Source organism: Miscanthus floridulus, chromosome 11 (assembly GCF_019320115.1).
Source record: "Miscanthus floridulus cultivar M001 chromosome 11, ASM1932011v1, whole genome shotgun sequence".
NCBI classification, from domain to species: domain Eukaryota; kingdom Viridiplantae; phylum Streptophyta; class Magnoliopsida; order Poales; family Poaceae; genus Miscanthus; species Miscanthus floridulus.
This window is the reverse complement of record NC_089590.1, coordinates 96,828,805-96,854,660: the sequence shown is the minus strand read 5'-3', so window position 1 is coordinate 96,854,660 and position 25,856 is coordinate 96,828,805. Positions and strand designations below refer to the sequence as shown.

At 42.1% G+C, this 25,856-nt stretch overlaps 2 protein-coding genes and 2 pseudogenes across 4 annotated transcripts; 2 read left to right on the top strand and 2 right to left on the bottom strand.

The window, feature by feature from the left end:
• Positions 1-1,657: 1,657 nt before the first annotated feature.
• LOC136492748 (vacuolar protein sorting-associated protein 41 homolog) lies at positions 1,658-8,328 on the top strand. Of its 2 annotated transcripts, XM_066488756.1 has the most exons (19): positions 1,658-2,054; positions 2,571-2,840; positions 2,928-3,107; positions 3,557-3,820; positions 3,935-4,067; positions 4,166-4,256; positions 4,863-4,965; positions 5,384-5,487; positions 5,630-5,723; positions 5,799-5,954; positions 6,045-6,107; positions 6,200-6,265; positions 6,386-6,586; positions 6,729-6,806; positions 6,886-7,005; positions 7,115-7,195; positions 7,278-7,363; positions 7,519-7,600; positions 7,688-8,328. In XM_066488756.1, the coding sequence occupies exons 1-19, from the start codon at positions 1,773-1,775 to the stop codon at positions 8,081-8,083; spliced, it is 2,850 nt and encodes a 949-aa protein (XP_066344853.1). In that variant the 5' UTR covers positions 1,658-1,772; the 3' UTR covers positions 8,084-8,328. The 2 variants fall into 2 exon arrangements, with proteins under 2 accessions (XP_066344853.1, XP_066344852.1); XM_066488755.1 differs by having other exon boundaries at positions 7,519-8,328.
• A 297-nt stretch (positions 8,329-8,625) lies between these two features.
• On the bottom strand, positions 8,626-10,208 carry LOC136492750 (ubiquinone biosynthesis protein COQ4 homolog, mitochondrial-like). Of its 2 annotated transcripts, none has more exons than XM_066488757.1 (3): positions 10,044-10,208; positions 9,739-9,940; positions 8,626-9,265 (listed from the first exon to the last, which is right to left on the bottom strand). In XM_066488757.1, exons 2-3 carry the CDS (start codon positions 9,916-9,918, stop codon positions 8,762-8,764), a joined length of 684 nt encoding a protein of 227 aa, XP_066344854.1. In that variant the 5' UTR covers positions 9,919-9,940; positions 10,044-10,208; the 3' UTR covers positions 8,626-8,761. The 2 variants fall into 2 exon arrangements, with proteins under 2 accessions (XP_066344854.1, XP_066344855.1); XM_066488758.1 differs by having other exon boundaries at positions 9,739-9,922.
• A 3,095-nt stretch (positions 10,209-13,303) lies between these two features.
• LOC136492512 (haloacid dehalogenase-like hydrolase domain-containing protein At4g39970) lies at positions 13,304-22,969 on the bottom strand (annotated as a pseudogene).
• Positions 22,970-23,116: 147 nt separating this feature from the next.
• Positions 23,117-23,683, top strand: LOC136492511 (uncharacterized; annotated as a pseudogene).
• Positions 23,684-25,856: the final 2,173 nt, after the last annotated feature.

Here is a 25,856-nt window from a genome sequence, read left to right as displayed (position 1 = left end):
ATGGTCACCGTCGCGCCGCCTCCGTTCTCCTCGCCCTGGCAGACTGGCAAGTCTGGCACGTCGCTCCACCAAAGCAACCCGCGTAGCCCCGCTGAACCAACGGGCCCGCTTAGTCCATCAGTATTCCTTGGCCCATGTTGTTAGCAGTCTGCCGTGGAGGAGACGTGGTGTCATCTCATTGATCACGTGGACGAGAGCTGTCAGTTGCATTTATAAAAGCTGGGGAAAATAAAAAGAGGCTCGTGGCGCTGTTGCATTCTGTCCAAACAGGTCGGTGCCTCCGTGACGCGTTCTACTGCGTCGTTTTGACAACGTCCGCCGTCCGGATCGCCATCGAAACGCCGAAAGGTAGAGAGCGTGCGTGCCTAAGGCCTACTAATCCGACGAGTGACGACGCTGCTCCCTTCGCAGGCTCATCTTTTTTTTTTTTCAAGAAATGGGTAGCCTTTCATAAAGAAGCCCGAGACCTTATGAAACTAGCTTAATCACAAGACTCGCCAGCTGATCTAGCTAGAAAAAACAATAGATGAATTCTTATCTCTTGCTTGATGTCATGGATGATTGAAGCCATCAGAGAGTGATCCCTTCCATTTTATTGGAACTTCTAGATCACAGAGAGGCAATTATCACACTGTTATATGTGATATTTGAGATGGAACGTACATTATGACCTCTGTAAAAACATACCTCAGAGCAATTGCCTCTACAAGTTTTGGACCGGTGTCATCTGGTACTGCAATTATCACCTTTCGCAGGCTCATCTGGTATTGCAAGATCGCCCCCCCGTGTCGAGGCATGTTTTTGATATGTTAGTTTGGATATAAAAAGCTTGTTCTTTTAACAACCAAGCACGTTTTTTTATTAAGAGAGAGTACATGAATATTATTATTTTTCTAGAGTCTAGCGTAGATAACTGCAGGTGTTTGATCTTTCACATAGTGTGTACTGTGTAGGAGTGCCTTCTTTAGGTGACACACGTGCCTTTTAGGGTGTGTTTAGTTGAGGAGGTGAAAAATTTTGGGTGTCGCATCGGATGTGTCGGAAGGATGTCGGGAGAGGTTTTTGGATACTAATAAAAAACAAATTACATAACCCATCAGGAAACTACGAGACGAATCTAATGATACTAATTAATCGGCCATTAGCACATGTGGGTTACTGTAGCACTTAAGGCTTTTCATGGACTAATTAGGCTTAAAAGATTCGTCTCGCGATTTTACCGAGAACTGTGCAATTAGTTTTTTGTTCCGTCTATATTTAGTACTCCATATATGTGTCCAAACATACTCTTTTACTGTAGTAGACAATTTTTTTTTTTAAACTAAACACGCCCTTAGTGTCCGCCAACATCAGGCAGAAACGACGTCAATGGCGAGACGATGACATTCTTAATTGCTGGGCTTCCAGTCCAGTCCAATCCGATCCAAACCACCCGAGCCAGAAGCTCCTGGAGGCCCACGTGTACCCACTCCTCCCGGTCCAGCACTCGAAACCGACGGAGGGCGCCGACCCCACCCCCCCCGCCCCCCCCCCCCACGAGCCGAAGGCCAGGCCCCGGCGCATGGCTCTCCCCTCTTCTGGCTTCTGGCTGGCTCGACCGTGTACGCCACCCGGCCCCGGCTCGGCTGCACTCAACTCGACTAGTTTAAGGCGTTCACGACAAAATTGATAGACGGACACCGAAACAAAAGCAATTTTTACACGCGGGCCCTCGGCTTCGCCGGAAATCGTCTCGGAACGGGAGATCTCGCGGGCCGGCCGGCGGCGAGAGGATGTCCACCGCGCCCGCGCGGCGCGCCCACCCGCCGCTGCAGAACGGCGCGGGGGGCGACGACGGGGACGACGAGCGCGAGGAGGAGGAGGAAGTGGGCGATGACGAGGCGGAGGAGGAGGACGACGAGGAGGAGCCGCGGCTCAAGTACCAGCGGCTGGGCGGGAGCGTGCCGGCGATCCTCTCCACCGACGCCGCGGCCGCCATCGCCGTCGCCGACCGCATGGTCGCGCTCGGCACCCACAACGGCACCCTCCACATCCTCGACTTCCAGGGCAACCAGGTACCCCTCGCCACAGGGCGCGCTCTCCTCGCGGAATTGGGGCTTGTGATGGGGGCGGGGGTTGGAGGGAGCCGGGATCGTGGCATTGGGACTGCTCTCGGAGCTTCCTCTATGCTTGCTGGGCCAAAACTACTTGCCAGTTCAGTGATGGAACTTCGAGGGATTTATGTCCGAAACTGAATTGGCCGCAGACACTCACACGGTTGCTGGAGACACCTAGATGTACAGAACTGGGGTTGCTTCTAGCTTCCTTCATCGCAGCTTGAAACCATGTGATGCATATAGTTTTGGCAATAATGATCACACTACTGTAGTATTGTTCTGATTCGAATTTCACATTCTTATGGTTGCAGAAGCTATGGAGCCAAATAATGACACATGATATGCAAAACTAAAGCGTGTGATCCAATGACTTTGTCAACCCATGTAGATTCAATCTGTAGAAATGCTACACTGGTGTGCTGATAATATGCATCGGTTTCATCTTATTGTGCTTTATTTATGTTTTGTATATAGGTGAAAGAAATTGCTGCACACACAGCAACTATCAACGACATAAGTTTTGATGGGGACGGTGAATATATAGGAAGCTGCTCAGATGATGGCACAGTGGCAATAAACAGCCTCTTCACTGATGAAAAACTAAAGTTTGAGTACCATCGCCCCATGAAGGCAATTGCTCTAGACCCTAATTATGCCCGGAACTATAGAAGATTTGCTACTGGTGGTTTGGCAGGCCAAGTACTTGTGTTGACAAAGAAGTCTTGGGGAGGTTACCATAAGAAGGTAAGTTCGGTTTTTTTTAGGATAATAGATCTGATGCATCTAGTGACCTCTAATGGTTATCTCATCTCTTGCTCGATCGTTATGTAGGTTTTGCGTGATGGTGAAGGGCCAATCCATTCGATGAAGTGGAGGGCGGACCTTCTTGCTTGGGCTAACGATGCAGGGGTGAAAGTGCATGATATGAGGACAGACAAAGGAATTGCATTCATAGAGAGACCAAAAGGCATTCCTCGACCAGAGTTCTTGCTTCCCCACCTAGTCTGGCAGGTAATTATATCCTTATATCTATATATGGATTATGTGTAGTTTAGTTGAACCATATAATCATATATACCTCAACTGGTAAATTTCAATTTTGTTAGCATATAAGTAAAATATTGTTAGAAGGGTGCAAAAGCAAAAGACTTTTGTGAAGTTGAAAGTTTTGGTGATATGTGCAATAAGTCAAATATTTGCTCTTAACTTTGGTGTGTGGAAGACAGGATATTAGCCAGAGGCACAAAACACAGAGAAAAACGCATGACACACCCATTTTTAATGAATTGATCATACTTTAAATTGTGTCAAGGAGCATGGTAACCATGTTATTTTCTGGTTGATATGAAATTATTCACGTTGTTAGCGTGTCTGACTCCCAAGACATACCTCTAAAATTTCCTTTTCTTATAGTTTGATGTAAAAGTACATGCTGTGTTAACTGATCTTTGCCTACTTAGGATGATACAGTCTTAGTTATTGGATGGGGAACAAGTGTCAAGATTGCAGCGATTCGAACAGATTTATCTCAGGGACTCAATGGCCTACAAAGGACTATCACCACAGCTAGTTCTGAGAAGTATGTGGACATTGTGGGCTCATTCCAAACAGGCTACCACATATCTGGGATTGCTCCATTTGGTGACCTTTTAGTCGTACTTGCCTATATTCCTGACGAGGATGAAAAAGAGAAAACATTTAGTACTTCTGTTACTTCACGACAGGTAATCATCATACCTCTAAATATCTGTTACATCTGCATTGTATACCATATACCTTTGCTTCTAAAATGATGCTTCTGAGATTGATGTTCTTGTTACGTTTCTAACATTTTGTAGGGAACTGCACAGCGTCCAGAAATACATCTTGTATCATGGAAAAATGATGAAATTACTACAGATGCTCTGCCTATTCATGGTTATGAGCATTACAAGGCAAAGGACTATGCTCTTGCGCATGTGCCTTTCTCAGGTTTAATTGATTGTGCTCTAACATCAGTGACATTTCTTTTCTTATCGATGGGAACTTTTCTAATGAAGGAACCCTGATTCTTTTGTCCTATCATTCAGGAAGTAGCAATGCAGGTGGACAGTGGGCTGCTGGCGATGAACCTTTGTATTACATTGTGTCTCCTAAGGACATAGTGGTTGCAAAGCCAAGGTTTGTTACAAAACAAGAGCTCGTATTAACCCCCAATTTACGATATCTAATTTTATCTGATTGTCACTTTGAGGTTATTATATTAATTGAAATTGAATGAGTAAATCGTGATACAGAACTGAACTCTACTGACAAAATTAAGAAAATGTTGGATGTAGTGCTGTTTCATTTCTTGTTGACTATAGCGGTATAGCTATGTTAGTTAAATGTTTGAATTTCTTTGGTATTACTCAGTTAGCTTAGTCTCTGTCCTTTCCATACCAACAACGGAAAATTTTCCACAGGATACACAAAAACCGTCTCTTTTGCTAAAAGACACCGAAAAAACTGATCTTTGGTGCTGGACACTACAACTTTGTGTATATTTCTTATGGGACACGGGTTAGTGACCTCCAGCAAATGTTAGAAAGAATTGATCTTTTCCATGCATTTTCCGGAGGACACTGAACCATGTCCATCAGCCAATATACACAATTTTGTAGTGTCCAGCAGCAAAAATCAGTTTTTCCAATGTCTTTCAGTAAAAGTAAGGTGTTTTGAGTGTCCTGTGGCAAAATTTCCCCCAAAATAATCCCATGACTGATATAGTGTGCACCTTCTGATTAGAGATGCTGAAGATCATATTGCTTGGCTTCTTCAACATGGTTGCCATGAAAAAGCATTGGCTGCAGTTGAGGCAGGGCAAGGACGCACTGAGCTTCTTGATGAGGTGAACTAGAGAAATAGTGTGCACTGTTAAATAGCTCTCATGATGATTGGGCTAATCTTGGTATTGGTTATTATACCATATTTAAGATGCTATTCTTCAAGAAATGAGACCTCTATATGCACAAATAGATGCTTCCTTTCAAATCAGGTCATTTTACAGACTCTTAAAGAGTGTCACGAAAACTGTCCCTACTAATGCAGATAAAAGAAAAACTGTCTCACTTTCCTTTATCTTATACATGAAAACTGTCCCATGTATTTTCAGAAAGCGAAAAGTGTGGCATGTTTTACAGCCAATATATAAAGGTCTACCATTTTTGAGCCCATCTATGAGAAGGACCTGTCCTTACAAAAGGACACCTAACTACATTAGAAATACTTTATGCATTAAAGTTGTTTCATTCATGTTGTTAATCCAGGTGGGTTCAAGATACCTTGATCACTTGATAATTGAAAGAAAATATGCTGAAGCTGCTCAGCGCTGCCCAAAGTTGCTGCGAGGATCTCCTTCAGCATGGGCGAGGTTAGAAAAACATGTTGATACACAGATATCACCTTTTGTTAGATGGTCTAGTATAACACTGATGAGTTTGTGAGATGTTGATGGATCTCCCCCTCTGCGTTAGTTGATTCCTTTTTTTTTAACCAAAACTTTTATGCAACAGATGGGTCTTCCACTTTGCTCATCTTCGCCAACTTCCTGTTTTGGTCCCTTATATACCTACAGAAAATCCTCAGCTGAGTGATACTACGTATGAGGTGTGGTGCTAACTTGTAAGTTCCACTACTAATTTTAACACTATCTGTTGTAATTATTCTGATTTTCTTGTGTAGGTTGCCCTTGTTGCTCTAACTACCAATCCTTCTTTCCATGAACTTCTCTTGACTACTATAAAAAATTGGCCACCGACATTATACTCAGCTTCACCGGTCATATCTGCCATTGAGCCACAGCTAAACTCCTCATCGATGACTGATTCATTGAAAGAGGTGGGGAGGGACATCGTTTAATGGATGTAAGACATATATATACTTCATTGGCTTTCACTCTTTGATATCTTTGTCTTATGTTCCATGTAGGCATTAGCAGAATTGTATGTGATCAATGGTCAATATGAAAAGGCACTTTCTCTTTATGCTGAAGTAAGTACTTCCTAAATTTATGTGTTTGTAGGCATCTCAAAATATATTTTTTTAAATACCAAAGTCTTTCTAATTAAATCCATTTGGTTCAGCTCCTGAAGCCAGAAGTATTCGAGTTTATTGAGAAATACAACTTGCATGATGCCATTCGTGATAAGGTACCAAAATGGATGAGTCCAATTTAGCTGCTAATACAAAGTTACATTCTACAGTGATATGATTTAGAAAAAAAGCCTTCCATATCCTCCACTTAAACACTTTTTTTAAATATTCTACAGGTTGTCAATCTTATGATAGTGGATAATAAAAGAACAGTTCACCTACTGATCCAACATCGTGATATCATTCCCCCATATGAAGTTGTGGAGCAGTTGTTGCATACCAGTAAAAACTGTAACAAGAGATATTTGTTACACCTATATTTGCATGCTTTATTTGAGATAGATATACATGCTGGAAAGGATTTTCATGATATGCAGGTACCGTTTTTGCCACATTTTAACATAGGGGCCTTATAAATAATGCCTCCCTCATTGTTATGTCCATTTCCCCCCATTGTTTTTTTTACATTTGCTTTGTGTTTTGACAATAACTTGCAAGTCAAAACTGTTTGCATCATAGGTGGAGCTTTATGCAGAATACGAGCCAAGGATGCTACTACCCTTCCTCCGAACCAGTCAGCATTACAGGCTTGACAAGGTCATTGTTTCCCCAAAAATCGCATCATAAAATTCTCTTTAGTTAATTATAGGCTTGATAATTTGTTATTGTTATTCAGGCATATGAAATCTTTGCACAAAAGGAACTTGTAAGGGAGCAGGTTTTTGTCCTTGGTCGAATGGGCAATGCTAAGGAAGCTCTTTCGACAATTATAAACAAACTGGAAGACATGCAGGAGGTTCTAACTTGCTTATCCATTATATTACCATTTCTGAGACACCCTGTTCTATATTAGCCAACTTGATATATGGGATTGAACAGTAACATAAATCTTGAAATGCATACAGGCTGTTGAATTTGTTACGGAGCAACATGATGATGAACTGTGGGAGGAACTGATTAGACAATGCCTCCAGAAGCCTGAAATGGTAACTGAAATAAACGGTGCTTAATCTTCCTTAGACTGAGGCATCTTTGTTTCTTAGTTTAATTTCTATGACTGTTGAGCAGGTAGGGAATCTATTGGAACATACCGTTGGCAATCTTGATCCTCTTTACATTGTCAGTTTGGTTCCTGATGGCTTAGAAATACCTCGGTATGTTTCCATCAAAATTTATCGTAAAAATTTATGAGCTACAAAATTTCTTACATGACTTAAACCTTGGCAAAAATGCTCTAAATGATCTGTCATGATCCTTTAATCCAGCCATGTCATCCCCTGGTTCGAGTGTTTACTCATGCTTTTGATAGGTTGCGGGATCGTCTTGTGAAAATTGTGACGGATTACCGGACAGAAACTTCATTGCGAAATGGATGCAATGATATACTTAAGGTTAACTTTCTTTCCTATACTGTGTTGCTCCGTATTTCAATCTTCTCAAATTCTGAGTATTTTCCATCCGAAATTTGCCTTGTTCAGGCTGACTGTGTTAACCTTTTGGTTAAATACTACCATGAGGCTCGGCGTGGTGTCTACATGGCAAGCATGGACGAGGAGGCACATGGAAACAGAACTGATGATGGATCCTCTCGGGGGCATGAGAGATCATCTAGCGTCCGGGCTCTAGATATCAAGTCCAGAACGAGATGTGGTGCCCGGTGTTGCTTGTGCTTCGATCCTTTGCCTATCCAGGACATATCTGTCATCGTGTTCTACTGCTGCCATGCATATCATCTGTCTTGTCTTGAAGGTGGTTTAGACTCGATGAGATCAAACAGTAATCAGGATAGTGACAGTGGCACGGACGATGAGGATGGTTCCCCATCAGGCCAGTCTCGTATGCGCTGTGTATTGTGCACTACTGCTGCTGCATAATTTATACCGTGTTGGGTAGTACACATTACCTTGTGTTGTGTTGTAAGTTTTGAGCCATGTAATTAGTGTGTTCTTTTCGTGTGTTTCACATGTACAATAGCGTGATTCTTTTGAGGGAAGCCATGTCCTCGGCAAGAGGAGTTTTGTGTAAATTTGATGAACCAGCATGAGCAAAGTTGTGCGGCATTTCCATTTTTTTTTTGTAATGCCACGTCTGCCAGATAATCAAAGGTTTATTAACTTTACACGATGCAGAAGTGTTCTTCCTTAAACACCCCTCCATTTTTACACGAGTACATCTTTTTACTACTTGGTTTTCCAGTTTGTCTCTGATCCCGTGAAGCTGAGGGTAAAGCTGGGATTATGGCCTTCTAAATCTATCTGAAGAAGTCCATTGGTATACTTGACTAAAGCAGAATACCAGTCAGACTACTTAAAAAGCATTGAAGTAAATCTCGGGGTTTAAATCATATCAAAGTAGTTATAAAAAAAAATCATATCAAAGTAACCAGTTGGTATTCCAGAGTTGCACACCAACTTGCTAACCATACTTCGAACTTTCTAACGTATCAGTATCCAGTAACATTAGGTCATTACGTTATTCCAAAAGAACTGGGCAACTAACGGAACCAAAGATGAAACAAATACAAGTTCATGCAGAATATGCTAGTCTATAGTCTATACACTGCTCTTTTTGGGACTAAGGCATGGTAGAATTCCCCAGTTTCTTCTCACTTCCTCCAGGTCTTCATGAAAGTGCTTCTCGTAATATACAGACATCAGATCAGTACACTTGAGACCAGCTTTTGTTGCCCATGGGAAGTAATGCTGGAAAAACAGCGTCCTTTGTTTCTCACTGAACCTTGCAGTGCCCCCGACAACTGACAGCATGCACATTGGGAGGAACATCTGTTCAAATTCTATCACCTTGAGGGCAGTCTCCCCAATCAGGTTTGTTGGAAGGCCAAACAGTACGTGCCAAAAGTCATGCACCTCACGAGCACGCGTTGCGACGTAGGCGAGCTCCTCAGTGTCCATGAAACGGACAGGCGGGCGATCATCTGGTGAGAAGTTCCTTGATCCCATGAACTGAGCATATGCCGCACCAAATGTGTTCTGAGGCATGTCCCAGGCATGGGAAACCTGTGAGGATATAACGCGAGGACGCTCCATAAGAACTTCCTGGAAGAACAAGTCTGTCAGTAACATGGACGAGGGGAGAAATCTAGGCCACAATAGAACATAACTGCAAGTTGACACGAGTTTTTATTTTGGCATATCTTAGTTGCGCATGAAATTGGTAAACCAATGATACTATGGAAATTAATGTAGTAGAATACAGCAATTGACCACAACATGCTTAATCACAAACCAGTAACCTAATCAGATGTGTCTTTTATTACATCAGCTTGCTAAAACATCCAGGGAAAATGGGGAAAACAGTATTCACAACCATTCTAGTAACAGAGTAACGTCAAGTTGGCAATTGTTGCGTAATTTCATTCTCAGATCAGATAGACAACTGTGTTTCACTAATGTGGTAATTCTGCATATGATTTACAAAACCTGCTATTGCCGAAAGCTATCAAGGAATTCACGGCCATAAATGGTCTAGGACAACTAGAACACAAAAGAGGGGGGCAGTGTGTGTTTACCCTGCCTTCTGCACTGTTCTTCATTCGTTGCAGCACACGCTCAAACGCTGGCTTCCCAGTAGTCTCTCCAAGAGCAGCTATAAGATCAGCCCTCCTTGGGTCAAGCAAGGCCCCAAACGCAGAACCAAATGCAACAGCCGCCTGTTGCCACCCCTTCAGCTGCACACGCGCGCCCAGCATGGCTCTACACGCATCAAGACGTCTGTAATTTGATTAGGTCAGATCCGAATACAAAATTGCTTGGGTTTGGGTGCTCGGTTTTGCATAGCAGGAAAAGGAAGAGAAGGGGTGGGCCGTGGGCGTACCTAGTGGGTTCTCGTCGCCGGCGGAAGTCCGGGGATGGAAACCTCGGCACCTGGGATGGGGCGGCGGCGGCGGCGGCCGTCCAGTCGTCCCCGCCGGAGAGACAGCGCGCACGCGAGGGCACGGACGGGACGTGAGCCACGAGACTACGAGAGTATCCCGGCAGGCCGCAGGGTAATGGAACCTTCGTTTGGCTGTGGCTTGCGTAAACGATGGTAAATTTTCAGCTGGAACAGTATTTTTCTCTCGTACAAACCAGCCAGCCGCACTTCTTCATGAACCAGTAACGATACGAACCCGTCAACCGAACAGGCTGCCAATGGTTCCGATCTGTTTTAGTGGACCTCAAAATGGTGATCAAGGCCCTGTTTCGACCCCTTATTTGAAGCTTGCTAATCTTCAGTAACTACTACCAACGTTTTTATTGTTGATACATCCATAAGTAACACGATAATGCCAGGGTGTCTGTCTGTCCGGATGCCGCGCACCCTACTACGTCTCACTGCTACCGCCTGCCTTGCCACGTGCCCCATCCCGCGCCGTGCGCTCGTCGCGTGCCCAACCTGCGCCTCATGCTCCTCGCTCCCGCCCGCCGCGCGCCCTATCCACGCTGTCGTGAGCGCTGCTCGCCTCTGCTCTCCTCATTCTCGTCCTCTCCACCTCTCGGTCTCTCTCGCGTTCGCTGGCAGCAGAGCGCCTCCCTGGCCTTTTTCCCAACCCCAACGCCGTCGGGATGCCTTGCCGTCATGGGTCGCCGCCGCTGCTCCGGCCTAGCCAAGGGCACCCACGAGCGCGCCCGGTGCTGGTGGTGCTCGCACGCCGTCGCTCGTCGTTAGCTCCCACCCCGCCGGCCAGAATCGACTAGCCCCAGCCTCTTCTCCTCTAAGTTGTAAATATATGTTTCATATGTTTCAGAGGTATATTACAAGTACTTAATATGGATGTTGTAAAAGTAGATCGGAGTGTTGCATATATTGTAAGTGTTTCAGAGGTACGTTGCAAGAGTTTATTCAAAACGTTTCATCTGTTTCAGACGTATGTTGCAAGCGTTTTGATCTGTATTTTATATGTTTTCACACATATGTTGCAAGAGTATGTTCCAAATATTTTAGCTATTTCTGTCTTATGTAAAAAGGTTAGCTATTAACAGGCACAAAGAGTCGTGTTGGGAAAACACGATATTTTTTATGACCTGGTCGATGGTAGCCTAAAACTAACATCACCCAAAATACAAGACACATTCTACGTTTGGGTAGCGCTACAGGAAAGGATTCAATACCCATTTTTAGTCTTCTCCAATAACAGGGCCCAAAAGAGAATTCTTTTTGCATATGAGTCTTCAGGAGAGATGGTACTCATATTTGGGTTGTGCCTCTGCTGTAACCTAAAATGGGTCTCGCATATAGGTACTCTGTTGGAGGCTGATACAGTACTATTCAAGATCCATCTTGGTTTGGGTGTCCGTATGGGTCATCCGTTGGAGAGAGTCTAACGCTGTGTCAATCTTTTTGGCCCACATCCACACGGATATGTCGGGTCAAAGCAGGCTATATCTTGGGTTGTGTTAGGTTTTTGTGTTGGGATAGAACGGGTATTGGGTCAAAACTTTCAGCTCCATGTAGCCCACTGAGTAATATACATGCCATAGTATCAAGAAGACATAAATTATTTATCTATCTATATATAATAATATAGATGTAAAATTTTCTTCTTCTTTTTTACCATTATTTTGGTCTAGGCGTCTAGCCCTCCCAAACTACTTCCGTTTGCGGTGGAACAGAAGGCATGCCCTAACACGTGTACGCCTGTCCATCTTTATAGTCCAGCCTTTGCACGCCACCGCCAAGAGGCCAGGGCAGTCCATATACGAATACGATTCTCCTCCTCCGTTTGAGATTCAACAAGGTTGACAGGGTGCGAACGGAGACGGAAAAAAAAAAACAGAAGTAGAACACCAATTAAAGAGGAGAAGGTACGTGTCTACGTGAAGATATAACTCCATAATCCTTGATGAGGGCTAACTGTTGTTGACTTTAATCAGAGATTAAAATTACAGATTTTTTGTAGGTCCACAAAAATGACGGAACTCAATATTTAACTATAGCAACATATGGATAATAAAAATTTAAGTTATGATATATATATATGATCTAAATATTTGTGTGCTTTATGATAAAAAAAGGCGTACTCAATGCAGAGAGCTTCCGCTCTGTGCGGGGTCTGAGGAAGGGTTTCAGTGGCAAACCTTACCCTCGGCTGTGCAATGCGAAGAGACCGCGACTCAACCTGGGACCTTCCGGTCACAGACGGTAAGACTCTACCGCTTGCACCAGGTCCGTCCTTCTATTTGTGTGCTTTATGATAGTAGAAAAAATCAAGTTTGTATTTTAATTCGATATAGGATCAATAGTACATTATCATATTATTGTCAACATTAACTTTTAAATTTATAAAATAAAATGGTTAAACGTAAATAATATGTATCAATCTTATAGTCATTTTATAAACGTTTGATTTTTTTTCTGTTGCAATGTACGGACATATTTGCTAGGCCTTGTTTAGATTCCAAGTTTTTTCACTCTCTCTCAATCACATCAAATCTTTGGATACATGCATGGAGTATTAAATGTACATAAAAAATAATTAATTACACAGTTTAATTATAAATTACGAGACGAATCTTTTAAGCCTAGTTAGACCATGATTAGACAATAATTATCAAATACAAACGAAAGTGCTACGGTGTCAAATACTGATTCCTAACAACTATCTAAACAAGGCCCTAGTTGATGTCTCAAAGCTCAAATAGATATCTTAATAGACACTGCCACTTGTACCGAACTCACCGACTTTAACAGGCAGGGTGTCCAGCCCTGTTGTGTCTGGTTTTATGCCAGATAATCCGAACAGAGGAAGTGTGTAAAAATCATTTTCCTCGTAGTGTTCGTCTTATAAGCCGAAGTGTTTGGACCGTGACATAATGGGATGTAACGGATTTTGAGAGTGGTATATATATCTTTCACTCTTTCACTTATTAACTTTAGCCTAATTTGAAACAAACTGACTTTAGGCTAATTTGAAACAAACTTATCCCTAGGCATTCACTCCTCCCTCACAGCTCTCTAGACCTCATCTTGGTAGGATTTTATTGTGAGTTGGTGTGAGGGCAATGATTCAAGGCAGATCTTCACTTCCATCCGAGTAATCATGTCTTCCAACATCTAGCACCAACTGTTCAACGAGATGTATAGCTTGGATTCACCTATTGTTCAACATCCAGCACCAACTGTTCAACATCCAGGGAATAATCGCTGAAAAAGTGAAAAGTAAATGCAGAACTTCATTTTTAGTGAACTATATGACATTAAAAAAAAGATGAGAGAATTTGTCCTATATGCCTAACTATAAATTTATTCCACACCTAAACTATCAGGAATGAAATCTTTAGACAGAGGCAATCCAAGATGGGAATCTAAACCAAATAAATGAGTCACAGATATAGAAACAAACTTACCATGGATTATCATGCATGAAAAAAAATGTCAATGTATTTCTTGGGGAAAACAAGACACTTCACTTCCAGTAACAAGAGTTTTCTGGAGTAATAGCTTGAGGTCCTCAAGCCTGTAAATATATAACAGCTGTAATTTATCTGACACACAAAAAGGTCTCAAATGCCAATCGAGCAGAACCTACCTGACATTACTAAGGTCAGGATAGGTAGCAATTGCATCCTTGAAATCCTATGAAGAAGTTAGCAGATCAGGATACAGTTCAGTTACAGTGAACAAGAACTAGAACTAAAGATCAATCATACTTGGCTAGCAGTTGAAGATGTATATGTTATTATACATGACATCCCTGCTCCTTTTGCAGCCTATTAAAAGGTAAATGTATCTCATAGTCAACAGGATTAGTGTGGTTAATCAAATACATACTTGGAAGACTTACTAGCAATCCAATAACACTATCCTCAACCACAAGGCAGTTCTTGCTTTCCACACCTAATTTCTGGGTACAGCAAAGGAGGTCCTTAAGGTGACCAACTCTGGATATATCATATGAAAAAACAGAAAGACTTGATACTAGTGTTCACTACCTCTGATGCTGTTATATATATTGTTGGATCAGGCTTCTTTAGTTTAACATCATCACCTGCAGTGGAGGCAATTGAGAATTGTGCAATTTAAGGACTGTTGTCTTTATCGCAACCAGAACCTTAGCGACTGCCAGATCCAAATAACTTAAATTTGACAATTGACAAAGGAGTGATCTGATATTTCACATTTGGGAAATATGATCCAAAGCATCCTCAACAATCTATTGTTTACAGGACTTGCTTAACTGTTGATATATTTGTTGTAGTTTTTATATAGTTTAATGGCATTACGCTGTTCTTACAAGTGCTACAAATGCAACCACTATTTATTCCTTGTTTTTTTGAACATTAAATACAGCAAGGGAGGCCCCCACTCTAAAGGATTTTATTGAAAAAAAAGAACATGAGGAGTTTTGTAGTTTCTTTTGTTACTGTTGCCAGTGAACTTCAAAAGACTAAAGGTAAAAAAGACAAGAGAAGAGGGAAAAACAGAACCTTACCAGCAAGGAAGCAATCCAGGCCATTAAATCGCTCCTATAGAAACAAGAGCAGAAGTGAGAAAAAATAAACCAGCCAACACAACAGAAGTTCTGGGGCAGACATATGAAAGCAACATAAATCATATATTTTAACTTACAAGTCCAATAAGGTTTCCAAGGCACATTATGACTGAACTTTTAGTTGCTTTAGAGCAAACAGCAAGCTTGATACCCTACACCATTGTATAAAGGATAAAAATCACCTCAGAGTACCAAATAGCTATATTGTTGAGAACTCACTGAGGTAATGTGACGAAGCATTTAAATTTTTGCGAAAACACTAGTACAGAGACAACGAAGATGTTGCTTTGAAAAAAAATAAAAGAAAGATACTCCAATAAGTTATATTACCGCATCCTTTACTTCATCCATCAACTGCAAAACACCAGGTCTAGGCTTCACCTTGTTGTACTATTCTGATCACATGGTAATAGATCTAGCCGGGTACATCATCGTAAACGGATAACAGGTACTAGTACGTGAACTAAACAGAGATTAGAGAGAGGAGTAGTGCTAGGTTACCAACCGTCGTAGGGCTTCAATCCAGTGGCTTCGGCCATAGTCGTTGTTCCGGTATCTGTGCGAGGGCAGCGACGGTCGGTGAAGACGGGTGTTGGTGATGAGCAGTGGCGACCGGTGGTGAAGACCGATGGCGGCGCAGTGCAGTGGTGGAGGTGCTTCCCGTCACTGGCTACGCCCCTCACTAGATCAGGTTTAGGGTTTGTCGGTGGGGAGCTCGGCTCAGGCGAACCTCATCACTTGAGCCGCCGGCCCCCACCTCTATTTATTGCGCAGTGTGACAAGGGTCCTCCAGCCATAGTGGGCTGGGCGCCCCCGTTCAGGGCATGGATCAAAGGCCCAACTGGGCTGTTGGGCCCAATTTGGGATTAGAGATCAATCTAACAATCTCCCCCTTCCTACCATCTTTCAATTTTATATCATTTACTTTTGTTTATTCCATTACAGATTAGCGCATAGAGCATGTTTCATCGTCACGGTCAATTGCCGATAGACTTAACAGCTACAACACACCACTTCGTTCTGAAATAGATACTTAACTTTGGGACTTCTTTTGTCCCGGAATTATAGGCTTTCCCTTAAATCCATACCGGCTACATGTTCTCTGAACACGTTGGGTGGTAAGCCTTTTGTAAGTGGGTCCGCGAGCATCTTTTCGGTACTTATATGCTCAAGACTTATGACATGATCTCGGACTTTATCTTTCACAACATAATACTTTATGTCAATGCGTTTGGCAGCACCACTTGACTTATTGTTGTGAGCATACTGTACTGCCGGATTATTATCGCAGTATAACTTAAGTGGTCTATAGATGTCGTCAACCACTTTTAAACCGGGTATGAACTTCTTTAGCCAGTTCACCTGCCCCGTTGTCTCATAACACGCTACAAACTCGACATACATTATGGACGATGTAGTGACGGTTTGCTTTGAGCTTTTTCATAAAATAGCTCCCCCTGCGAAAGTGAATACATATCTAGACGTGGATTTTCTATCATCTTCTGCATAATCAGAATCTGAATATCCCACTATTGGAGTGAATCAGATCTTCTATACATCATCATGAGGCATTTCGTTCCTTACAAATAATACAAGACTTTCTTTACTAATTTCCAGTGTTCTGTTCCAGGATTGCTCTGGAATCTGCCAAGTAACCCGGTAACAAATGTCAAGTCAGGGCGCGTACATACTTGAGCATATTGCAAGCTTCCGACAGTTGAAGCATATAGAACCGCTTTTATTTGATCAATCTCATATTGATTCCTGGGGCATTGAAAATCCCCATATCTGTCACCCTTGACTATAGGAGCAGGTGATGGACTACATTTGTGCATACTGAATTTCTTTAGGATCCTTTCTATGTATGCCTTTTATGATAATCCTAATACCCCTTTACTTCTATCTCGGTGAATCTCGATCCCTAGAACGAACGAGGTTTCACCAAGATCTTTCATATCAAATTTTGAGGACAAAAACTTCTTTGTCTCCAAGAGTAGACTGACATCACTACTAGCAAGTAAGATATCGTCCACATACAGGACATGGAAGATAAACTTTCCATTCTTAAACTTTGCATAGACACAATTGTCCTCTACATTCTCTTTAAACCCAAAATTTCTTATTGTCTGATCAAACTTCAAGTACCACTGTCTTAAAGCTCGTTTTAATCTATAAATGGATTTCTTTAGGCGACATCCTATTCGTTCTTTTTCTTCCATGACAAAACCTTTCGGTTGTGCCATGTAAATATTTTCCTCCAAGTCCCCATTGAGAAATGCCGTCTTTACATCCATCTGATGTAATTCTAAATCATAATGTACCACTAATGCCATTATAATTCTGAAGGAACCCTTACATGAGACTGAAAAGGTCTCATTGTAATCAATGCCTTCTCTTTGCGTAAAGCCTTTTGCCATAAGTCACGCTTTATATCTCTCTATATTCCCTTGAGAGTCAAGTTTTGTTTTGTAGATCTATTTACAGCCTATTGTTTTGGCTCCTTTAGGAATTATCTTCAAGTCCCAAATTTTATTGGCATTCATTGATTTTATTTCATCTTCCATGGCCTCAAGCCACTTTGATGAATGATCACTCTCATGGCTTCTTCAAATGAGGTGGGATCATCCTCCATTTGAAAAATTCCCTAGTGTTGTATACTTCATAGTCATCAGGAATAGCTGATTTTTTTACTCTTTGAGACCTTCTAGGGGTCTCCACATTTGGCACATCTTCTGTTTGAGGCTGTTGTTGCTCCCCCTCATGTATGGCAATATGTTCTACAGGATCCTAAAGAATAGGTTCTCCATCATCATTCATTGTTACCACAAGCGGAATAACAACAGGTGTTGGCACCACATTAGCTTGCACTGTTGGTGCAGCGATAGCAGGTAATGAGAAAAATGGCTCATGAATCATTGGAGTGGACACATACACCCGCTTCTCTTCAAGGTCAATTTCTCAAGCTACCATGCTCCTCCTCATCATTCCATCCTCTATGAAGACAACGTGTCTCGTTTTCACAAACTTTGTATGTCTGTCTGGACAGTAGAAATGAAAACCTTTTGACTTTTCTGAGTAGCCAATGAAATGGCAACTTACTATTTTGGGATCTAGCTTTCTAATGTTTGGGTTAAATACTTTAGCCTCAGCAGGACTCCCCCACACACGTAAGTGGTTTAGTGAGGGTACTCTTCCTGTCCACAACTCATATGGTGTTTTGGGCACCGACTTACTTGGTACTCTATTGAGAATATGAATGGCGTTTTTTAACGCCTCTGTCCACAGGCTCAACGATAAGGTGGGGTAACTTATCATACTATGCACCATATCCATCAGGGTATAATTGCGTCTTTCAGCTACTCCATTCTACTGAGGTTCGTTCGGTGTAGAATACTAGGCTACAATGCCATTCTCCTGTAAGAACCTTGCAAAAGGTCTAGGAACTTAGTCATATGAGGTATGTCGACCATAGTACTCGCCCCATGGTCGAACCTAACTATCTTGATCTTTAAATTGTGTTGGTTTTCAACTTCTGCCTTAAATATCTTAAATTTATCCAATGCTTCTGTTCTTTCTTTAATTAGATAAATATAGCCATAACGGGAGTTATCATCTGTTAATGTTATGAACGAATCATAACTATCCACACTCTTTACAGGAAACGAACCACAGATGGCTGTAAAATTCCTACGCTTCATTTGATATCCTTCTTAATTTTCTTTACATACTTTCTTTTTATGCATTCTCTGCATTGTTCTAAATCTGAGAACTCTAATGGAGGAAGAATATCATTCTTAACTAGTCTTTCTATTTTCCCCCTCAAAATATGGCATAAACGACAGTGCCATAATTACGACAACGCATCGTGAACTCTCTTTCATTTTCTGTTGACATCCGTAGACGAGGATACATTCTCATTGTCGCACGCAACGTTCCCATCATCGCATACAACATTCACATCATCACGTAGTGATAACAAATAAAGCTCATTTTGTAAGATAGCAAGACCAACACATGCATTAGTAAATGTTATCTTATATTTGCCATTTCCAAAATGGCAATCATATCCATCATTGTCCAAGCATGAAACACTAATCAAGTTTCTCTATAAAGTGGGAACATAAAGTACATCTCTAAGTAAAAGTGTGAAACCATCAGCAAGCTCTAGAGAAAGATCACCAACTGCTTCAACATCTGCTCGGACTCCATTTGCAACTTTAACGTGTCTTTTGCTTCTTTGCGTAGTCCTCGTCGAATGGAATCCCTATAAAGAATTAGCAATATGAACAGTTGCACCTGAGTCAATCCACCAAGTAGATTTCAAATACTATACATACAGGGATTCATTTATGAACGTAATATTGTTCTCACCTTTCTTTGCCATGATCATCTTTAAGTAATCGGGACAATCTTTTTTATAGTGTCCCGTCTTCTTGCAATAGAGACACTGGTCTTTCTCTACTGTGAACTTGTTCTGCTGAGGCTGATGCAGCATGGGACCCTTTCCCTTTAGCTTTGAGGAGGAGTTAGCATTATTATTCTTTTTCTTGTTGTCTTTCAGATAATTGATAGTGCCACCATTGGCAGCTTTCATTCTCTCCTTCTCTTATACACACATAGCCATGAGCCTCTCCATGTCCTATTTCTCAGGCTATATGTTGTAGTTGACAACAAAAGTGTCAAACTCCTTTGGCAAGGAAGCAAAAATCAGATGGATAAGGAACTCTTCCTTGAGAGCCAGATCCATTGGTTTTAGCATGGAAGCCAAATTGCTCATCCTTAGTATGTGCTCTCTTATGCCACCAGTTCCAGAGTACCTCTCTGTCACCAGCTGCTTTATCAGTTGGGTAGCATATGTCTTTAAAGAGCTAGTAGACTGACTCTTTATTCTATCGAGGTACTCGATGATAGTGTCACACTATGGGATCGAGCCCACAATTGTAGGTTCAATCGTGTTCTTTATCACAACCATACATTTCTGGTTGTCGGTGACCCACTTCCTATGCTAAGGTCATAGGACATCTTTTGGGATGCAAAATCCCTTTCTTTGGTTGCCCAAGTAGCATCAGCCTCGGTTGTCTCCCTCACTGGTTCCATAGGCTAAGTGGGACACGGTGAGATGACTACCTAGTCCACCTCAGTCAAGATAAAGGCCAGGTCAATCTTTTTCTTCCACTCCATGTAGTTATTACCTTTGAGAGTGGGGATCTCTTTGATATAACCCATCAAGTTGTATCTGCCTGAAAACACAATTCATATAGAGTGAGAACATAAACATAATAATAACAATTGCATGCCTTAGTTCCAATGTTGGTCAAAATTAAAACATACAATTGTCATCTACACTAATTCTACATCACCGTTGGGCAGAAATAGAATTAATGCATGACAAAACATCATAATATTGCCATTAATCAACGTTGGTTAGAATAATAACAATATTATAATAAACTAAAAACATATCCATTTTTCAAAATTAAATTCTCTCATTGGTTTGAGTTTAATAATGAAAATTACAACTTTAAATACGCAGTAGAAAATAATTCAATTTGATGAATTTTACCCACAGGAAAATTCTCTTTTCTATTTTCTTTAAGTCGTTTATCCATTTTCCAGGACGGTTGCGTGCGCGTCGGTCGAACAAAACGGCGCCGCCTCGCCCTAACCCAAAACCCTAGTCATTCTTTCTTTCTCCTTCCCTCTCTCGCTCACTCAGTCCTGCAGCGCACCGAGTTATAGTGAGCATAGAGAGCCGAGCCATGGCGGCGCCATCGTCGGCCCCCTCGTCGACGTGTGCACTCCCCAACGGGTGAGCGCGTCGCCATCGAGTGGCCTGGCGACGGTGCCCTACCACGCCCGTGGAGGCCGTGCCTGAGCGGCAGCGGCGCTTTCTTTTCGCGCACTGGCGAAGCGGTGCTTCCCACACAACGGCGGTGACGACAGCGGCAAGGTAAGCCTCTTTCCCTTCCCCTTCTTCCCCTTCTAGATCTTGTTCCTCTTCTTGAGTTTCACCGATTCGGATTAGGGTTAGGGTTAGGTAACCCTCTTCTCTTCTTAGATCCAAACGGATCTAAACTGATTCTTGTCGTTCACCCGTTCTAGATCTAAAAACCCTAGAAAACCTGGCTCTGGTACCATTATTGTACTATTCTGATCACATGGTAATAGATCTAGCTGGGTACATCATCGTAAACGGATAATAGGTACTAGTACATGAACTAAATAGAGATTAGAGAGAGAGGAGTAGTGCTAGGTTACCGACCATCGTAGGGCTTCGATCCAGTGGCTTTGGCCATAGTCGTTGTTTCGGTATCTGTGCGAGGGCAGCGACGGTCGGTGAAGACAGTGTCGGTGATGAGCAGTGGCGACCAGCGGTGAAGACCGATGGCGGCATAGTGCAGTGGTGGAGGTGCTTCCCGTCACTAGCCGCGCCCCTTACTAGATCGGGTTTAGGGTTTGTCGATGGGGAGCTCGGCTTAGGCGAACCTCATCACTTGAGCCGCCGGCCCCCACCTCTATTTATTGCATAGTGTGACAGGGGCCCTCCAGCTATAGTGGGCTGGATGCCCCCGATCAGGACGCGGATCAAAGGCCCAACTAGACCGTTGGGCCTAGTTTGGGATTAGAGATCAATCTAACACACCTAACAATAGAGAGACTCAAATCAGGGCAGACAAAAAAGGAGATGACTTGTTATACATATTAATTTTAATTATGATGTAAGTTTATGAAATAATGAAGGCATTGAACTTACAGTTCCAGATTTTATAATTTCTTTGTATCTCTTTGTTTTCCAATCCTGCAAATTAAGTGTTACAACTGTAAAAGTCTTGAATTCAGAAGGAAAAATGGTGTAAGCTGTAATAACATCTCTTTTCAAGAATGCACAAAACACTTGCACACTAATAGAGGTTAGAGAAGGAGAGAACTCTTTGTGTATAGATGGGGCGGGGGTTCGGGGATTTTCTCGATTTGTGTGAGAAGACCTTCATCTTAATCACAATACCATGGGGGCAGTCTGGACCCCCGTGGGCTGAGTTTTTAAGGAGAGAACATAACCGAAGTTCATAGCTGAGATACTAGGTTTTTTTGGATAAATAACATGCAATTGCAAAAGTATAATTGGATGACAGATTGATAAAAGAGATCAGTATTTGTGTAGAACACACAACTTTTGAAGATAACTCTAAATTAGTGAATGTCTCAAAGTATTTGTGATCCTATCCCACAACCCACAGAAATGATATTAGTGAACAATCCAAAATGTTATAAAACCAAAGATATAAAAGCCAGACCTGAATTATGTCAACAAACTTCTCCTTATCGAAGTCAGTCGAAGGTGGTGTCTCAAAGATCTTTGAAGAAGGCCACCCATTTTCTCCAAAGTACCTGTCAAATCCCAAGCCCCAACCAATTCAGAACCAATCGTCACTAAACAAAAAGATCCAATCGTCACAATCTTTTTGGCGTGCTGACATGTAACAATCAGTGGGAGGGAGGGGGGAGCACCCCCAACCTCTAGGATGTCCACTATATAACCTCCTTAATTAGCTAATAAATAATAATAATTACTAATTAGTGCTTTATATGTTTGCCCTTTCTTCTTTGCTCACACCAATCCGATCAACAATTGCATATTTGCATTGTACCATGCTTGTAAACTTCTTGCATGTCCATTGTAGAAACGTCAATGTGCCGTGTGATCATCCTAGAGTTCGTAAGTTAACAACATGCTTACGATCAAAGCTTGCATTTGCACAAATTAAACCGTAGATATGATTTGGCATCCCACTAAGGCACACATAATGCATTTTTTGCGCAAAGCACCAAGCACAAGGCACATGATCATCACAAGCAATTAACCAGTAGGTGAAGCAATTCCGTAATGAAAGAAACCAAACTTGCGCACGTACCACCACATCTTGGGCTTCCCTCCGCCAATGCGGTTCTGTAGGTCATTGTAGAAGGCCTCATCCTAGTACAGCGGGTCGGCGGAGGCCGACGGGCAGCGCACCCCAAAGTTCATGAATGCATCATTGTAGGCCTAGCGGTGGAGGTGCTCTGACTCCAGTATGACGCCATCATAATCAAAGATGAGAGCCTTGAGAGACGCCAAGGCGGAGACCATGACGAGCCAGGGTGCGCGGTAGAGGCATGTGGTGGGGACGCTTGAGGGTGATCGGTTGTTGAAGAAGGCATGGCGGCGAGCGCCAGCGCAGGCGGTGGTGGGGAGGGCGAGGGAAGTGGAAGTCACCGTAGTCAGAGGCATTAGGAAGGAGGGAGGGAGGATGGAGCGGAGTGGACAGTGGAGTAGGCACTAGGTGCCAATGGTTGCTTATCTAGCTGGAATATACCATCCTTCCCATAGAAAAGCTTAAAGCTCCCACCTCATCTAGAGACCAGAGGCCACGCGGCAATGGCGATGGCGGTGGCGTGGGTGACCAGCCTCGCCTGCGCTCCCAGACAGGCACAGTATCACCGCTTCAGGTGTGGTGGAAGTGCGGGTCTGCACAAACCACACATGCATGCGGTAGGATAGGCGCGATGTTCTAGCTATGCTTGCGGGCCTCGTGCCACCATGGGTCGATGTGGGCTCCTGCGGGTGCCTCGAGCGCTGCGGTGCCAGGCCCAACATCGCGGCGTCTGTCGCCGGAAGCGCGGCGATGTTCCACCACATGGGCATGACGGCGTGAGGCAGCAGCTACTGGAGCACCTCCTCGGCCCCACGGAGTTCGACGCGGCCCTAGGGCTCACCGCGCTAGCCACGAGGGAGAAGGCGGAGGCTGTCCTCGAGAAGGGAAACGCGGAAAAAGCGGAAGCCATTCTGACTGAGGTCTGGACTAGACACATGCGCCACTCTACGATTGTGCGTGCTCCCTCAGTTGCTGGATTCGAGCTTGATGATGATTACACTTGTATGTTTGCATAGGTTATTGGGTCCAATGTTTGTGGTGGTCTGCATTTGGTGTATGTTTACATCTAAAATTTGAACAAAAGAACGTGGGAACTTAGCTTTCAGCATTGTGTTATCAAGGAATCGATTAGATATGAATCAATATCAGTTGATTTAGATGCGATGTCAAAATCGGCTATTTTATAGATGACGTCAGCAGATGGTATCAATTGGCTATACTTGAATGACGAATAAGGAAAATTAGGGTCCAAGTTATTATTAAGTTAGGAAGTTTTCTTTTATTCTAAGAATTATAATAAGTCGTATTTGAGTAGGATTCATGTTTAGGTTCTGAGTATAAATATCAGACCCTGGTTATTGTAAAAAAACAACGAACACTCAATCAATACAACCTTTTCGATTTTCGTCATCGCATTAGGAGTAGAAGTACTATAGATTTCGGTGAGTTCTTCAACAAATAGGGCTGCATCAACTGATCGACCTTTAGCTTGCTTGTGAGTACCATCACGACTTGTATTGTGCTTATAAAGCTGCATCAACTGATTGATCTTTTATGAGCCATAATATAAGTTAGTTATCGATTTGTGTCATAGTTTGTAAGGCTACATCAGCTGATTGATCTCTTACGAATCATAATATAAATTAAAGTTATCGATCTTGTGTTAAATAACTTGTTGTTTAATATAATATCACCAGTTATCGAATCTGCTAAGATTAGTAAGATTTTTCTTATTGTTTTTTTATTGATTCACTAGTTGTCGATCTTGTTATAATTAATGTTTTTATTAATTATAACAAAATCACCTGATGGAGATAGAGATAGATCAGCATCACATCATCTTAATTGGTCGTCCTCTAATCTAGTCACGCTTTAAATCTTATAATTGATGGCTTAATTCTACTAGATCGGTTGTTTTATCTCTATTCCAATCAAACATAGAATGCATCCAAAGACATGTTTCAATCTTGAATAAACTCATTAGTTAATGAGATCTAATCTAATAACACTGCCATAGCTGCATCGATCTGGTCGAACCTCACTGGTAAGAGTTTAGATTAGAAATTATCGATTAGAGGTCTTGTTCATGATCAAGATATGTACTATGTTTGTTTGCTATGACTGCATCGACTATTTTAGCCGATTTGTCTATACTCTCACACATATAATATATTTTCATGAATCTGTCAACATATAGATGGTTTTATATATTCTTTGGCTTTAGTTTGTTATCATTATCATAGCTGCATCGATCTGATCGAACCTCACTGTTGATGAAATAGATTAGATTCAAACTGTTTGCAGATTCATTTATGTTAGATAGTCGATTTGTTCACATGTTATACTCTTTTCATCAAAACTTATCGGCTCGACGCTTTATATCGATCATGTTCCATTTAGCCGATGATGTTTTATGATGTTCCATGAGCATCGGTTATTTTGATTCATATCATTATCATTTAATATTAGCTGATAATCCTTGATTTAAAGATCTTCATTTTATGGATACGTCGGATATTGATTATTTAGTCGATAGCCTTATTGAATCGGCAATCTAGCCGTGCATTTGGAATGGTCTGGTTCAACACCGACATATTCCACCTCAAATTATTGATAAGATTTTCTCTACTTGTCAATTGTAGGTCAAATTGACTGCCACATCGTTGGGTTTTCAGAATTGGCTGGTTCTGTGTTAAAGCCAAGCAGATCTCTGGTCTCGTTCCACTCAGATCATCCAGCTTGATGTGTGTTGATCACATCGCCACATTTTTGTGTCAACACACTTTTTGGCATGCCCGATGGGACCACAATCGTCATGGTGGTTCACAACAATAAGGATATTCTTATAGTACCTTATGAAGACTTACCTGATGAGGATAAAAATATCATCGGTAAGGCTATAGAGGAGTTTTAGAACAAGTGCTTATTGTCATACATCAAAATACGTGACAATAAAGTTGTATAGAAATATCCACTGCTGAGAGTTTTGATGCATGGATAGTCAGATACAGATGAAGCTGATGATATGCATTTCTTTGTAGAAGCTGTCAACAAATCTGTTCATGATGCAATGTTGAATCATAATACAACTTTCTTGAATACATTCCACAATAACATAAATGAGGTGTTTCATGGATTTCCACTTGATCAGGTTGGACCGACTTATTACAATATTCTGCATCTGTCGACTCAGGGGACTAATCAAGCCAGTAGTAGCCATCAAGAAGCAGCACTAGTTAAGAG